Below are 17,469 nucleotides of genomic sequence, written 5' to 3'. Positions count from 1 at the left end.
CTTCCACAATCCAAAGTACTTGTATTAAGCACACCTACAATCAATAGTGATACACAATGTATATTAATAAGTGGACATATTTTCATGTCAGAGGTACAAACTGAAACGGTGGAGGTACAAACTGAAACAGTGAACGTTCAAAGAAGACCAAAATCAGGGGCCCCTGGTTTGCTTATACTACCAAAACACAGTAGAACAATTCAATCGTGCTGAAAAGGGAACTAAAATGTTAAGTTTGTAATTCTGCTTAAATAATCACTAACATATTTAAAAAGCCCTTCCCTTAATTTATCCTGCAGACAACTAAATTAATCTTTTCTTTGCCCAGCTGAGAAGAAATCTTATGGCTCAATTAAAATAAAAGCAATCCTTGCTGAATGGCTGAGCTTTTTATAGAGAGTCTGAATGTTGCTGAACATGTCAAATGAATACTAGAACAAGCTAGAAGACAAGTTTTTAATATTTGATAAAATATACAAAAATAGTCCAATTGGCAAAGTTTGTGTACCATGGCGATTTGACTCCACTGAGCAAAAACATATGTCACAATGGTAAAACTTAAAAAGAACATCGAAATAAGACTGAATTTTAAAGCGAAGAGCAATCCTCAACTTACGAAAAATATTGAAGCCAACATTGATTTTCTGACAAATATACTGCAATGGTCATTTAAAATATGTGGCAGATCCTGAAAAATGTTCTTAAGGCAACTTTTTAAAATAAAACGTACAATTGGATTTAAATGTTATTCACATCTCAGAACAGATGCTCAAATAATGCCTTAACAATAGCCACTTCATTTACAAAAGCAGTAGCTATGTTAAAACCCAGTGTTATTTCAATCAAACTTATTAGAAACAATAAGTATTCAAAATCAGGTTCTTTTTTATTACATTTCAGTAAACGGTTGGTTTTTAATTTATTGATCATCATCCAGTTGCTCTAATAGGGTCCTCCTTCGTTTTTCTAATTCTCCTTCACTCAGCTCACTCCCAGACGTATCCCAATTACCCTGTAAGGAAACGCAAGCAGCGATAATTACAAGTCCCAACATTTCCTTTTTCAACTGTTCCATAGTTCACTACCATTCATGCCATAGTTTCTCACCTTTGTGCATTCTGAAGTTTATGACAGCAATGTGTTCAATAAGAACTCAAGACAGAAATAAGAAAAATATGCAATTGCAAGAACAAGGTAAAAAAAAAATCCACTTTTTCTGGGACCATAATCGAAGGCATGAATACTGAAAAGCAGCTGTTAAACAAAAACACACATATGCAAACAATTTTTAAATAGTGGTTAGCTCATTTTTCACAAACGTAGTGGGAACTTTAATTTAACAAAGTTTCAATTACACACAGCTTGAAAATTTTGAGAAAAAGTTCTGAATGGCTGGTTGCCAAGGTTTATTACAAATGGAAGTGAAGATTCAGAAAACAATACAAACAGTAAATGCGACCATGGCTGGTGCTCACATTAAAAGATTTATTGTATAGCAAAAACAGATGACCCAACAGTGGCTACTTATCAGCACCCATTGGTTCCCCCGGTTACTCTCTCTAAACTAATATCTTGAATATTATTTTGTAAACGAAATCACAATTCAAAAGTGTAAAAAAAGACAAGGAACAGGATCATAATGCAGTATTGCTGTCAGTTGCTCTTAGCGTACCTTTAGAATATTCACAGATTGTACGAAGTTAGAAAGGTAACAAAAAGTCATTTATAAAACGAACTGACCATGACAGCCACCAGCTAATGGCCATTATCAATGCCAAAGTAAACAATTATATTGTTCTTATGCCGTTATGTACCATCGCTGGGGTTCGGATAGTAAATACAAGAGAGTTACTTAACTTCGGTAATTACCCTGCTGGTGGATACTCTATTTCCTTGCAGATTCCTCGTCTTTTTAATATCCCAATAGTAGGAAAGTGCCCCTTTTTTGACAGTCACTCCCACATTTTGCCTGGTATCTAAATCAATTTTGACAGACGTGCACTGGGTTCCTGCTATCCTGGTCCCAGTGCCAGGTCTCTTTCCCTAAAACTATATGAATCCAGCAACTGTCAAAACATTTAGTTCCTCCTTTAAGTCCCTAATTAACGGCGCCACCCAAAGAGACCCTTCAGCATAAACATGCAAACTGCCACCGCAGGCTGCGTGCCATGGTGCAAAGAAAAGTGAAAACATGACATGGCACTCATCCCTGTGTGCCAAGCCTGCAGACACTGCAAGCAGTATTGATAAACCACCCCCCTACAGCAGGCTTTACAGAATGAACCCAGGGTGCACTATACCACGTGTAGGCATATCTGCATGACCAAATATGCCCATGTGATATCTAAGTCGATTCTTAGATAGCACAAGTGAACAGGAAATCCATTTTAAGTACTTGTTCTGGACACTTAAAAAATGAATTATCCCAGCTACACGATGGCTGCACTGATATCTTTGGTGTTTGGTATCAAACACCTTGCATTATTAAACCCACACTGATTCCAGTGGTGGACCCGTTAATAATGCATGCACTGAGAGGGCACCTTAGAGGTGCCCCCTGAATACCTACCAGACTATCATGTGATGGCTGACTGTTGTTGACGCACAAGTTACTTACCTTCGGTAACGATATATCTGTAAGAAACAGTAGTTAGTGTTAGATTCCTTAACTCAGAATATCCCCAGGCGTCAGACTGGATCCAGAAAGTTTGTCAGCAGTACCCTTGCGCGTCTGTAGGCATCGTCTGCGGCTCCGCGCCAGTCGTCGGTGTTGTGATCGCCGGGATGACGTTGGAGTACTTAGACGCTGCCCTTGCGTGCTGACGTCCGTTCTGTACACATCTTTCTGCGCCAGGAACGCAGAGCCATGCAAGAAACCGACAAAGGTGCCATGAAACTAGGGTCCTCAAAGGGAGATACCTTAACCCTAGATATCGGTTCGCAGAACGGGGAGGATGGGTGGGGCGGTAAGGAATCTAACACTAACTACTGTTTCTTACAGATATATCGTTACCGAAGGTAAGTAACTTGTGCATCTGAAAGAAACAGGTTAGTGTTAGATTCCTCACCTTTGAATAGATACCCCAGCAATACCAACCCCGGTGGTGGGTCTGCGAACCAAGATCACACCAGAAAGTCCTGGAGAACGTAACGACCAAAAAAGCCATTTCTCCGGACTTGGCTGTCCAGGCAGTAGTGCTTAGCAAACATGTGCAGCAAGGCCCACATAGCTGCCTGACAGATGTCCTGCAAGGGGACTCCCCGTCCGAGGGCAGTAATAGTCGCAGTGGCCAGAGTGGAATGGGCGTGCAGCCCCACAGGAGGCTCCTTTTTCGCCAAGGAATAACAGACCTTGATGCACAAAACGACCCAACGGCACCGCCCGTCCCTTCTTAGAACCCATGTAACCAACAAAGAGCTGGACGTCCACCCGGAACTGGCGTGTGTCTGTCTAGATAAAAGGAGAGCGCACGTTTTGGGTCCAGACGTTGGAGCCTCTCTTCTTCTTTCGAGGGATGCGGAGGCAGAAAGAAGGTGGGCAAGGTGATGGACTGCCCGATGTGAAAGGCTGTAACCACCTTGGGCAGGAAAGAAGGACGAGTCCTCAGAAAAAACTTTGACCGGATGGACAGAGAGGAAAGGAGGCTTAGAAGATAGAGCCTGGAGCTCACTCACTCTCCTGGCAGAGGTGCTGGCAACCAGGAAAGAGGTTTTAAGAGTCAGAAGATGAAGAGGACAGTTATGAAGTGGCTGAAAGGGAGCGCACATCAGATAAGTTAGTACAAGGTTCAAGTCCCACTGAGGAATCACGAAAAGAACAGGAGGGAACACGTGCGTGATGCCTTTCAAGAATCTATTTACAGCAGGGGACTTGAAAAGAGAAGGCTGAACAGGAAGCCTTAAGAAGGCTGAAATGGCCGAGAGATGGCCTTTGATAGTGCCCAGAGCAGAGCTCTGCTGGGCAAGAGAAAGAAGGAAGAGGAGAACCTCTGAAAGGGGGGCAGAAAGTGGATCCACAGCCTTTGCTGTGCACCAATGCCACAAATTTGTTCCACCTGCAGGCATATACCGTTTTTGTGGAGGGACGCCTGGCTGCCAGAATCACATCACAGACTTCAGGAGGCCAGTCAAATGGCCTAAGCTGTCGCCGCTCAATCTCCAAGCATGTAGGTGGAAGCTGGACAGGTTCGGGTGGAGGACCGTCCCCTGCTGCTACGACAGAAGGTCCTCCAGAAGAGGCAGACACATCGGGGGATCGCCTGACGAGCTGAGTAGCTCGGGATACCAGTGTCTTCGTGCCCAGTCCGGAGTCACAAGGATGACTTGGGCCCGGTCTCACCTGATCTTCTTCAGTACTCTGGGCAGAAGTGGTATAGGCGGAACGGCGTACAACAGACCGCAGTGCCACTCGCGACAAAAAGCGTCGCCGAGCGAGTGCCGCCTTGGAAATTCCAACGCGCAGAACTGATGACATTGCCCCTCTCGTTAGTGGCGAATAGATCTAACCAAGGCTCTCCCAACTGCTGAAAGACCTTTCGCCACGTCCGAGTTCAGATGCCATTCGTGATCCATCATGCACTGGCGCGGAGTTTGTCCGCCCTGGCGTTCAGGGAACCTGCCAGGTGTTGAACCACCAGGGTGAAGCCCTGGTGTTCCAGCCATGTCCAGAGGCGCAGAGCCTCCTGACAAAGGGTCCACGACCCCACCCTGCCCTGTTTGTTGCAGTACCACATGGCGGTGGCGTTGTCCGTGAACACCTGCACTACACTTCCCCGGACAGACGGAAGGAATGCCTTCAGTGCAAGCCGGATCGCCCGCAGCTCCAGAAGGTTGATATGGAGCCGGGAATCCGCCAGAGACCAAAGGCCTCTGATCTTCGCCTCTCCCATGTGGCCCCCCTTCCCAGGAGGGACGCATCCATTACTACTACATGCTCCGGTTGGGGAAGGGAGAGGGATCTGCTGCTGACCCAATAGCGATTCATGAGCCACCACTGCAACTGTCTTGCAGTGCCCTCCGAGATCAGGACGTGGTCAGACAGGGTGCCCTGATGCTGTGCCCACTGAGACTTCAGGTCCCACTGCAGAGCCCACATCCACCACCTGGCGTAATGCACCAGCAGGATGCAGGAGGCCATCAGTCCCAGGAGCCGCAGCGTCAACCTGACCGAGACTCGGGATAAAGACTGAAAGATCAGAATCAGAGCCTGAATATCCCGAATCCGCTGCTCGGGGGGATAAACCAGAAACTGCGCAGAGTCCAGAACTGCTCCGATGAAGAGGAGCTTCTGAGAGGGGAACGGGTGTCACTACGACTCCCAGCGAGTGCAGGATATCGGCTGCAGTCTGGAGGTGGGAGACGACTGTCTGGGGCGAGCCCGCCTTCAACAACCAGTCGTCAAGATAGGGGGAAGACTGGAACCGGTATGGTGGAGAAGTGTGGCTCAATGATTAGAGCGGCAGACCCTGATGCAGAGGTCTAGCCCGGGACCAGGGTTCAATTCCCCGCCTCAGCAAGTCTTGGGCTCAAAATTCCACGGACCGGATAAATCTCGCCTCGGTGCCTATTCCAATCATGGAGTCCCACTCTGCAACTCTGGGCAATAGCTTGCTTAATCTCCACAACGGCCCCCACAACGCTAAGGATGCCTGGCCTCCACCTTGGGGGTGCCCAGGAGTGAACGCCTCACAGGGAAAGCCAGGATGGGTTCCACAGCGGTATTCGTACAAGCGCCTTGAGACCCTTGCGGCTGAGTAGTGCGCTGTACAAGTATCAATTTACATTTAACCCCTGATCTGCGCAGATGAGCTGCGACCAACGCAAACACTTTCGTGACAACCAAGGGGCACTGGTGAAGCCGAAGGGGAGCATGGTAAACTGAAAGTGCTCGTGGCCCACCGTGAACCGCTGGTAGCGCCGGTGGGCCGGCAGGACGGGGATGTGGAAATAAGCTTCCTGCAAGTCCAACGCTACCATCCAGTCCCCAGGGTCTAGGGCAGCCAGGACCTGACCTAAAGTCAGCATCTTGAGCTTCTCCTTCCGGAGGAAGCCGTTGACGCTCCGGATGTCCAAGATAGGGCGTAGGCCTCCTTTGCCCTTCTTGGGTCCCAGAAAGTAGTGGGAGTAGCAACCACGTCCTACTTCTGGCCCAGGAACGCGCTCGATGGCCCCTTGGCTAAGAGGGCCGTAGCTTCCTCCTGAAGAAGTTGCAAGCGATCCCCCGACATGCGGTGGTACGCCGGTGGCATGGCTGGTGGGGTCACCTCGAAGGGGAGGGAGTAGCCCCTTCGGACGATATGCAGCACTCACCTGTCCGAAGTGATGGTACACCAGTAGAGGAGGTGATTGCGGACCCTGCCCCCCACTGGCGTCGAATGGGCCTGAAAGCTCGGACTAGGAAGGCTTTGAGGCAGATGCTGCAGGAGTGGATGTGGACTGACCGGGCTTCTGTCCCCCTGCACCGCCACGGCAGTTCCCACGTCCGCGTTGAGGTTGGTTCTGCGGCCTTTGGCTAGAGGAACCTGTGGGGGCGCCCCTTCCTTGGCCACGAAAGGCGCAAAAAGCAGAAGTTTGCTGGCGCTGGCCTGACAGGCCCATGCACTTGGCCGTAGCCCTGTAGTCCTTGAAACACTCAAGCGAACTGTCTGCTTTGTCGCCAAAAAGGCGACGGCCATCGAAGGGCATGTCCATGAGCTTGGACTGGACATCCCCAGAAAAATTGGCAGACCTCAGCCAGGAGTGGCGACAGATCGCCACCGTCGTGGAAATCGCTCTGTCCAGCGAGCCCGTGGCATCAAGTCCATATCTGATTGAATGGCGTGCTGCATCCCGCCCCACATCAAGTGCTTGGGCGAGCCGTGCCTGGGCCTCCTCCGGACACTGGGGCAGCACTTCCACAACTGTGTCCCACAAGGAGTGGGTGTAATGGCCCAAAAGGCAAGCGGTGTTGATAGACCGCAACCCCAAACTCAGTGAGGAGAACAATTTCTTCCCAAACTGGCCGAACCTTTTGGATTCCCGATCTGGAGGAGCAGTCGGGAACGCGGTCCGAGACGTAGAGGCCTGGATCCTCAGGCTCTCAGGGGTGGGGTGAACGGACAGAAAGCAGGGCTCGCCCGGAAACGGTGCCGGGCCACGTTTCGATCCACAGGGGACACTGTGGAGGGCTTGGACCAAGTGCCCATCAGAACGTCCGTGAGGGCTTCATTGAATGGCAGCATAGGCTCCGAAGGGCTTACTGGCGGTTGAAGCACCTCTGTGAGGAGATTAATCCTCACGGCTGCAGCAGGGAGCTCAAGAGCCAAAGCCTTGGGTGCCGTGAGCAACACCACACCATAGGTAGCACCCTCTTCCGTAGCCACGGAGGGAGGAGAGATGAATCAAGTGTCAGGCAAAGTATCCAGACGACTGCCCCGCGCATCATCCCCCCTCCCCCCCCCCCCCCAGCTCATCTGCCCAGTCCTGACTTAACTGGCGCTATTGTGCCAGAGGGTCCTCAGACCCCTCCCAGTCCTCCCCTTCATCCGTGTCCTGAAAAACAGGCACCCTAGTCGGGTCTGCGGGGCCTGAAGGCGCGCCGACAGGCCTCGACGGAGGGAAGGGAGTCCTCATGGCCACGAGGAAGTCACGTCTCTCCTCCGGCGTCGCATGCAGTCCAGGGACCGGAGGGTATGAGACCGGATGAGACGCCCGTGGCTCCTGCAGAGCCGTGCGGGTGGTGTTACCCGAACCCTCAGCGAGTCGCGCGGCCGGCGAGGGGAGTCAGAAGAGCGGTGTTGCCTCTTCGACTTCTTCTTCCTTGACTTACCGGAGGACTTAGAGCCAGACGAGCGTCGATGGCTGCGGCTCCGCGACTGGTCCCTCGACTTCCTCCTTGAGCGGCGCAGAGCCGACTGCCGGATCTCGAGGAGCTTGCGGGACCGCTCCCGCCTAGCCTTCAAGGTCAAGGCCCGGCAGTCGGGGCATGACTTGTTGTCGTGGTCGGCCCGAGGCAGTAGAGACACCGGCAGTGGGGGTCGGTCACCGACATCAGGCGGTGACAGGCATCGCACAGCTTGAATCCAGGCATCCCAACCGACACCAGGAGTCAATATCGACTTGAAAATAGCCAAAATTGCCAGAAATTTAGTCAAAAAATGACTAGGGTACTAGCTCTTCCCGGATCTGAGCTTGCTGGCGCGGAAGAAAGAAGAACGGACGTCAGTGAGCGAGGGCGGGGTCTAAGTACTCCAACTACGTCATCCTGGCGATCACGACGTCTACGACTGACGCGGAGCCGCAGAAGACACCTACCGACACGCAAGGGTACTGCTAACGGAAACTTTCCGGATCCAGTCTGGCGCCTGGGGATATTCTAAGGTAAGGAATCCAACACCAACCTGTTTCTTTCAGATCAGCCTGGCACCATAGACCGGTTTCTGACCCCCTGCAAGTGAGAGCCTATGCTCTCCGAGGGCAGAAACGATGCCTGCTCTGGCTGGAATAGTCACCTCATCCAAGCAGAATGGCTAAGTAATCAGCATTTTAAGGCAGGAGGCTCCAAAGGCCTCTGCCGTCTTTGATTTTTGACCAAGGCTTCCCATACAATGGAAATGCCAACCCCCTACCCAGGGCCCATTTGGCACCAGGAAAGGTGGGAAATTAGATATGCAGGGATGTGCAGTGCACTACAATGCCAGTTACACACCTAAGGTGAGCTGCCTGATGAGCCTCCTTTAGGAAAATTCCACCATCTTAGCGATAGCAGCATAAGGAACAATGGGATAGGGTTATACCCACTTCTCACAGGAAGTGGTCATATGGGGAGTGTACTGACCCCAAAGGTAAGTATCCCTTTGACTACTACGCTTCACTCCCTTTAACAAGTATAAATCTGGTATTTAGGTGAGTGTCTGGCAAAAGGAAATCAGATTCTGATGACCAAAAAGAAGGATACTGAAGAGCCATGAAGAGCAAGAACTGAGGAGCAGCAACTGACTTGGCGTCAACCCTGCCGGCCTACCTGCTGCCTCTGATAAATGCAGCGAAGACTACTCATCCTGCAGCAGCTCTGCCTTCAAATTTCTGGAAGGACTGCCAGCACTTAAAGAAGAAACCAGCATCTCTCGTGGAGCTACTTGACTGTGTCCTGCAGGCCCCCAAAAGAACCATGAGGACTCTGGACAGTGTAAACCTGACCTGAAAGCACCACTGCACCTGCGGCCCCCATCCTGAGTCGAAGTGGGCCAACGGTGTAAATGAGGTCCTGAGTCGAACCCCTCCTTGGGTTTGCCAAGACTGGACTTCCAGTTGCCGCCTGAAGCCACTTTGTGCAGGCCCCCTCAACTGTGTCTCCTGTAGCAAGAACTAGACGCCTAATGATACCACTGCACCCGAGCCCCACAGCCAGAGGAGAAGTGGACTAATGGTGCCCCTATGACACCGAGCATCTAAACGTCCGGTTGAACTTCATTACAGCATGGAAAAGAATAAACTGAAGTCATCATGGAGTCGTCCAACACCATCCCCGGTACTGCTGAAACCTTTCCAGATCCAGTCTGGTGCCTGGGGAAAATTCAAAAGCTAAGGAATCTGCGGCTAGATGTCTCTATCAGATCACCTTGTATTATTAAATTACCACTGATTCAAGTGGTGGATTTATTAATGCATGCAATGAGAGGGCACCTTAGAGGTACCCCATAAAAACCTACCAGCCTCTTGTGTGCTGGCTGACTGGTGTCAACTAGCCTGGTACCACAGACAGGTTTCTGATCCCCTTCAAATGAGAGCCTACACACTCAGAGTAGAAACAGTGCCTGCACAGGCCTGCGGTGCAGTCACCACCTCCAAGCAGAATGGTTAAGTAATCAGCATATCAAGGTAGGAAGCTTCAAAGGCCTCTGCCTCCTTTGATATGTGACCATGGCTTCCCCAGATAAGTGGAAATGTCAACCCCCTACCCTGGGCCCATTTGGCACCAGGACAGATAGTTATTAGATATGCAAGGAGGCGTGGTGCACTACCAGACCAGTCATACCCCTAAGGTGAGCTGCCTGATGTGTCCCCATTTAGGAAAAGTCCACCATCTTGGTGATGGCAGAATTAGGAACTCTGGGACAGGGCTATGCCCACTTCTCACAGGAAGTGGTCATACAGGGGATGTAGTAACCCAAAGGGTAAGTAGCCCATTGGCTACCATCCTTCACTCCCCTTAACCCCTTCACTGCTGGCCCGTTTCCGCCCCTGTGCGGTAAACAAATGAACAGGGGCGGGCCATGACGAACCCCAGCCGTCATCAGCACACGAGCACCGTAGTGCATGACGGCTGGGGTTCGTCATCAGCATGCAAGGGGTTAACACCACTAAATGTAATATTTAGGGAGCCCCTGGTACAGGAAAGCACATTCTGATGACATAAGGACACCAAAGATCCGCGAGGAGCAGGAACAGAGGAGGAGCAACTTACTTTGCACCAACCCTGCTGGCCTGCCTTCTGCCCCTGATAATTGCACCAAAAACAACCTGTCCTGCAGCTGCTCAGCCAACCAAAAACGTGGGAGGACTGCCAGTACTTCAAAAAGCAACCAGCATCTTGCGTGGAGTAGTGGAGCTACTTCCCTGCACCCACTCAAGAAGAACTGTGAGGACTTCAGACTGTGAAAACCCAACACTGGAAAGCACCACTGCACCTGTGCCAAACCTCACCTTGGGTTTGCTCAGACTGTACTTCCAGTCGCCACCTGCAGCCTCTTTGTGCAGGGTCCCTCAACCATGAGCCTCTCCTGCAGCACGAACCAGACGCCTAAAACCCCCACTGCACCTCAACACCACAGTCCAAGGAGAAGTGCACCAACGGTGTCCCCAAGTGCCTGAGCATCTCACGGACCGAGCCCCCCTGTGGGTTCAACCGGATTGCACCCCCCACTCCCTCCAGTCCCAGCATGCAGCCTCGTTTTTACAGGACAGCCGCCAATTGAAACCAGGGGGGTACCAGACGTTTTAACACACCTCTGCACCCGGCCGCCCCAGTGCGGCCAGAGGTGACCTGTTGGTGCTGCCTTGGACCTTGCCCCATATTCACTTTGACACCAGAAGATTGATCCTGTTAAGTCGCTGAAAAGCACCTGTATGCAGCATATACGTTTTTCCCCATAGGATAACATTACTGCATTAGAGACAATACAAGTGTAACTACCTGTATTCTTCAAAACTGCTATTTTAAACAAGCATTGAAAATGCAACAGGTCTCACAATGGTTTGATTTAGAGCTATGACATAGTAAATATTAATGTATATGTAGGGGACGTGAAAGGCAAGGACAACGAAGCATAAAACGTAAGCACTCATATAAAGACTAGTTTTGGTTCCCAAAAGAAGAAGCTTACCTCATAAATGGTGATGCCCTCGTGAAAAGGATTTTTCCTCAAACAGGCACTGCTGGGAGGGTGGCACTTCTAGGTATCCAAGGGCGGTGGTTATTTCGTGGCTGCTACTGGGTTATTCTCTATTCCAAATGATCATACTCCGAGGAAAGAACCTCACCCATTAAACATTTTAAAAAACGGTTGCTCAGTGAGATGAATGCTCACTGCTTCGACATTCACAATCTACCGGTCACGAGTTCAAATGACGACAAGACCGCCTCACCTTTCGGAGGGGGGAACAGCGCATCCTTCCTTCTACCTCTGTACTGCGTGTGCCGCATTATGCATCACAGGACGCCTGCCCAGGCCTGATCTCCATTCAGAACTGCTATTTAAACTGTCCAGTCTCGGGGTGTCTTTCACAGCATGTTCACACCTGCAGCACATACCTGAAAAGAAGGCTAAGGAGCCCCCCTGGCACATGTCCCTTCTGACAATAAGTACACCGTGGACTTCAGCAGCTGATGCAAGGCACCATCTCCCAGTTAGAAAGATCCTGGCGGGTAGCGGGGTTACTCGGCTGTTAAGAAAACGGTACAGCGGCAGTATCCCCCCTCGGTAAATGTGAAACTGCAGTCGTGTCTTTTTGCAGTGTATGGCTGACCATAAACTAACAATCAGTGTGTATATGTTATAAAACACACGTTCTTCACGCGACCCTCTGAAGGTCGAGCAAATAACAGATTCACTGACTGCATGATCGGTTTGTGTATTGTTGTCACTCCTAGAAAAACAAAGTGAAACAAAAACGTAACAGATGGGCGGTAGGTGGCCGCTGCTGTCCTTTGGGCAGTGGGAAAATGCAATGCTTCATCTTTAATTGGCATGGCACCGCGCGAGGGCAGAGCCAACATGAAGTCGCGAACAGCTCTTACAAACACAAACCATCGCCCTATTTACTGGGGGAATGCCACGCTTTAACGCCACCCGAAAACGCAGTTATCTGAAACCAACAATAGGGTAGGCCACTCGTTCCACAGTATAGTGGCTACTCTGATCTAGCAACATCTTAAAACAAGCTGTCAAATTGAACGAGGAAGCAGCGGTTCACACGGCCCTTCCCTGCTGCTACTGCTGTCTGGGCCAAAACAAGGTGGAAGAGACCGGGATTAGTGACTTGCCAAGCATCAAAGAACGGGGAGCTGACTTTGAGACTGCTGACGTCATGCAGGGGCCCCGGGAGCTTCCTAGATGATCAGGAGCCCACGGGGGGAGGGAGGGTAAGTGAAAGCGCGCCATGCACGTGCTGTGCTGAAACGCCGAGGGAGGGAAAGTGCGTGCTGTGCTGAAACGCCGGGAACCCTATGTGTGCACATCGGCTGTCCGGGCAAGTGCACGTCTCCTGTCCCCCTTCGGACGCAAAACCCACAACAATAGATCTCGCCAAGGCGAGCAGCGCATGCACTGCATCGCTAGGCGAGACCTAAAAAGTACTTACCCAATAACGAAGTTCTTGCTGTCAAAAACTATATAAAGATAGATGTTATTTTTCTATATTGGTGTGGATCTCCTTATTGAGTGTGTGTATCATTTATTGATAGTGTGTATGCAACTGTAACATTCTTCTGTGATAAGCCTAATGCTGTCCAACGACACTATCCCCTAAATGAGCACCTAGGGATTGTTGATGCAAGTCCCTGTCCACTCATACCTGGACTTTCAACACAATATAACTCTTTCTCCACCAAGTGACAGACTCGATCAGGAAACCTATCCATAGCTCTTCACAGTGGTAGGAGGCACTGACTGAGTCTATTCTGGAAATAATGCCAGTTACTTTACTTGAGCCACAAAGCACTCACCCGGTGTGCAGACGTCAGTTCTCCATCCATTTCTTGCATGGCAAGACTAGCATGATGAGAATGGCATCAAATCGGATAAGGTACAGTACAAGAAGCTAACCGGAGCCTTAATTATTAATGAATAGTCATCCTTCAAAATGGGGAGGTGGGTGGGATTGGTGAGGAATATGCAGGAAGAGAGAATATCCAGCAGAAAGATAGTTATCGAAGGTAAGTAACTTTATACTGATAGATACTTGTACCTCCAGATCCCTTATCTTTCAAATAGATTACCAAGCAGTACCCTTTTGAGGTGGTGGGTCTAGAGGATGGTCAGACTAGAAAATATTGGGGGACTCAATTTGCGAAATAACCCCCCCTTCGCCCTATTTAGTCCAAGCAGTAATGCTTGACTAAGGTCTGAATGAAAGCCCATGTCGGTTCATTGCAGAGCTCAGCCATGGGAACGCCTCTGGACAATGCAGTGGAAGCCTTTCCCAAGATGGAATGGACCTGGATTCTCGCTAGTGACTTCTGATTTGCAAGGGCATAGCATGTTTTGATACATCTAATTAGCCAGTGGGACAAAGCCCACTTCTGTACTGCTTCATCCTTCTTGCAACTTTTATAGCCTAAAGAACAAGTTACCTTCGGTAATGCCTGATCTGGTAGTCTATCTAGCTGCAGATTACTTACCTTAGGATTATCTTAGGTGTCAAACTAGATCTAGAAATGTTACATGAGCAGTACTCCTGCGTGCCAGTGGTGGTGTCGTATGGCTCGGCTTTACGTCATCTGCACCATAAGTGGCGTGCAAGGGGTCTATATAGGCACCACCCCAGTGCACTGATGTCCGTTTTTTTGGTGACTTTCCATGCTAGGAGTAAGGAGCCAAGAAGAACACTGACAACCGGTGTGAAAACTAGGACCCTGAAAGGGGAAAGACTCTGACCCTAGAACTCTGTTCCCAGAGCGGGGAGGATGGGTGGGTCAGGTAAGGAATCTGCGGCTGGATAGATTCCCTACCAGATAAAGCGTTACAGAAGCTAAGTAGCTTGATCATCTGATAGAGACGTTTAGCCCCAGATTCCTTACCTTAGATTAGATACCCAAGCAATGCCTCCCTGGAGTTTGGTCTGCAAAACTATTTCACACTAGAAAGTCCTGCAGGACTAAACTGGCAAAGTGCCCATCCCTATAGACTGGTCTGTCCAAGCAGCAGTGATAGGTGAACGTGTGCAGGTAAGCCCACTTTGCTTCCTGGCAGGTGTCCAGGGCCAAAACTTTGCATGCTAACACAGTGATCTCAGTTTTAACTCTGGTGGAATGAGCATGCAAACCTTTCGGGGTTTGCTTCTTGGTCAATGCATAGCAGATTTTAATGCATGCCTGATCCATCGGGAGATGGTCTGTTTCTGCCTATTCTTGGCTCAGACATTCCCCTCCAAGAATTAGTCTTTCAACTGCATCGCTTTCGTGCAGGCATGGTACTAAGACCATGCTCATTTAGGGTCCAGTCAATGGAGTTGCTCCTCTTCCTTAGATAGATGCAGCGGAGTATAAAAGGTAGGCAGGGTGATGGACTGGCCTACATGAGAGGGAGTGATAACTTTCAGGAGAAAGCAAGCTTCAGTGAGAAGAACCAGCTCATCTGGAAAGATGATTAGGTATGGAGGCTTGGATGATAAAGCCTGAAGCTCACCAACGATCTGGGCAATGTTATCACCACTAGGAAGGCCGTCTTGATGGTAAGGAGCCAGAGAGGACAGTTCTGGAGCGGCTAAAAGGGAGCACCCATCAAAAATGTAAGAACAAGATTGCTGTCCTACTGAGGCATGATAGGGGTGTAAAAATATGTTGGAGACTTTTCAAAAACCTATTTACAACAAGGGACTTTAATAGGGATGGCTGATCTTGCAACGGTAGATATGGCAGAAAGATAACCCTTCTATGAACCAATGCAGAGCCCTGCTGGGTCAGGGTAATAAACAGAGGTAATTGGGAAAGGGATGCAGCTAAGGGGTCTCAACCTGTTTGGCTGTACATCATACCACAAGATTGTTCCAACGGCCGGTATACCGGCCTGGAGGGACACTGGGCTTCCATGTTAACATTGCAGACTTTGGGCAGAAGGTCTAAAGCTGTAAACTGTTGTAAGAAAGTGCCCCATCATCAATGAAAAGTTGCATCAGAATCTGGTAGACCTAGGTCTAATTTCTCCCTAAAAATTGGAAAAGAAGGCGGACAACTGAGTCAAGACAAGGGTAACCAATACAACCACTGGAGGTGACCAAACGAAAGGGGTTACAAACCTGCCTCAGGGGAAAGCGGGTGAGAAACTCAAAGATAAAATACAAGAGTCTTCCAAAGGACACCAAATCCTTGTCAAGGGGTGGCCCCAAGAACTCTTACCATTCCACTGGTGGGAACAAGGGGAAAAATGTTGATCCTACCGGCCTTGTGTTTCCAATGTAACAAGGGACACTGAACTGGAGATTCTCCCTGTCCCAACAAACCGGCCCCTAGTCCCCCTCCAGTTTCTACATGTGTGGCCAATCTACAGATGGGATCAACAGTGTGCCCAGAGCAAATCAGGGCTCACACTGAGGCTGTTTAAGCCTCTGAAGGGGAGGGAGGGAGGGAGGGAGGGTTAGCAACGTTGGCTGTCTGCCTGCCCCCGACCTAATTTAAAGAAATACCTTAGTGAATGGGATGAAGATAGAAACCCTGAGGGATACAGGTGCCAGTGTCTCCATGGCGAGAGATACACTGGTTTCCTCAGAGCAATACCTAACTGGAAAGACCTATCCAGTTACCAATGCTGAGACTGTCACCACTAACCATGCTAAGGCGACAGAGGGCGGTGCGGGCGGGGCCTGTGTTGCTGGCCTGAAAGAAGGTAGTTGTCTCTCCAAAACTCACAGATGCCTGTCTGCTTGGACAAAATCTGGAGACCTCACCAGAGTTAGTAGTTTGAAATGTCTGCCCTCCGAGATATATTTTTAGTTGCACCACTCTCCCTCTTTGGGACATTCACCAGATTTCTGTGACAACCTGTACATCCTAAACTACCAGATGCCTGACAATCGCCATTGTAGATACTCATGGAGTGATCTCATTTGTAACCCTGCATGGGTTGCTAGTGGTATGCAAGAGGCCATCTTGCACATAAGTTTCACCACTGCCCTTACTATTAGATTGCCCCTGCAGGTAGAGGCAAAATTGCTTTGTCAGTGCCATAATTCTCTTGCCAACTACGAAGGCCTTTGACTCCATGGATTTTAGCACTGCTTGCAAAAGTTCTCACCACTCTCAAGTACAGTGATTTCTTCAGGAGGAAGAAAAACTAAAATCTGTTACATTTTCTCCATGACTGTGTATGCTCTCCTGGCAATACCTGAACGATTTTGCTTATATTAGCCAGTCATCCAGATAATGATAGGCATGCATGCCGTCTCCTGATGTGTGCCACAACTACACCAAGATACTTTGTGCAAGCCCTGGCACATAGTGACCCTGAACTGGTACTGTACCTTGTTCATCACGCACCACAGGAATTTCTTGTTTCTAGATTGTCAGCACATTCAGGTTTGCAGCCTTAAGGTCTATAGTTGCCATGCAGTCCCCTTACTGCAGACTCGCGATTACCTCCTGCATGTCTCCATTTTTAAATGCTGTGTCTTACTGAAACACCGTTGTCTAGGATGGGTCAGAGTCTCTCGTCTCATTTTTGTACTAGGAAATCTTTTGAGCACATTTGTTGGTTGCGATTGTCTTTCATTCCTGAAATCCTAGGATCTTGCCCACTACTGGTGTTCCATCGCGAGCAAGTCACTTGCTTGAATGCCCTGCTCCTTGCAGAGAAGCACCTCTCTCTCTGGCTATTCTTTGAAAGGGCAGCATTGGTATACTGAGGAACTGCCACTTTGATGGCACACTTTGAGTGATGGGTTGCTGCATGAAGCTTGCATGGAGAGTGAAAGGATGCAATCCACCTCTAGCCGGCAAATTTCTCTTTAGTGCTTCCTTGTAACTGAATTTGTAATTTGTAACTGAGTTTTGTATCGCGCCAACTCACCGACAGGTCTCAAAGCGCTTCTGACAAGGTACAGCAACAAGAGGACGAAGTGAAGATAGAGATGTTAAAGATGTCAAAATGGCTTTCTTAACTAAGGCACCCATCACTTTTGCTGTTATTACGGTATTTCATTATTTGCAATTAATCATCCAAAGCAGGCCCAAAAAGGTTTTTGGTTGTGAAAGACAGATTTAATACTGCTGCCTGC

At 49.4% G+C, this 17,469-nt stretch overlaps 1 protein-coding gene across 4 annotated transcripts in view; it reads right to left on the bottom strand.

The window, feature by feature from the left end:
* Positions 1 to 442: 442 nt before the first annotated feature.
* PRPF40A (pre-mRNA processing factor 40A) overlaps positions 443 to 17,469 on the bottom strand; it is a 963,502-nt gene continuing 946,475 nt past the window's right edge. For all 4 annotated transcript variants that reach the window (XM_086956681.1, XM_086956683.1, XM_086956684.1 and 1 more), the window contains one exon: positions 443 to 1,012. In XM_086956681.1, coding sequence (XP_086812807.1) covers positions 920 to 1,012 — 93 coding nt within the window. In that variant the 3' untranslated portion in view covers positions 443 to 919. The remainder of the gene's footprint in view (positions 1,013 to 17,469) is intronic.

Source organism: Lissotriton vulgaris, chromosome 2_1, assembly GCF_964263255.1.
Source record: "Lissotriton vulgaris chromosome 2_1, aLisVul1.2, whole genome shotgun sequence".
In the NCBI taxonomy this organism is placed as follows: Eukaryota; Metazoa; Chordata; class Amphibia; order Caudata; family Salamandridae; genus Lissotriton; species Lissotriton vulgaris.
This window is presented reverse-complemented; position numbering and strand designations above follow the sequence as displayed.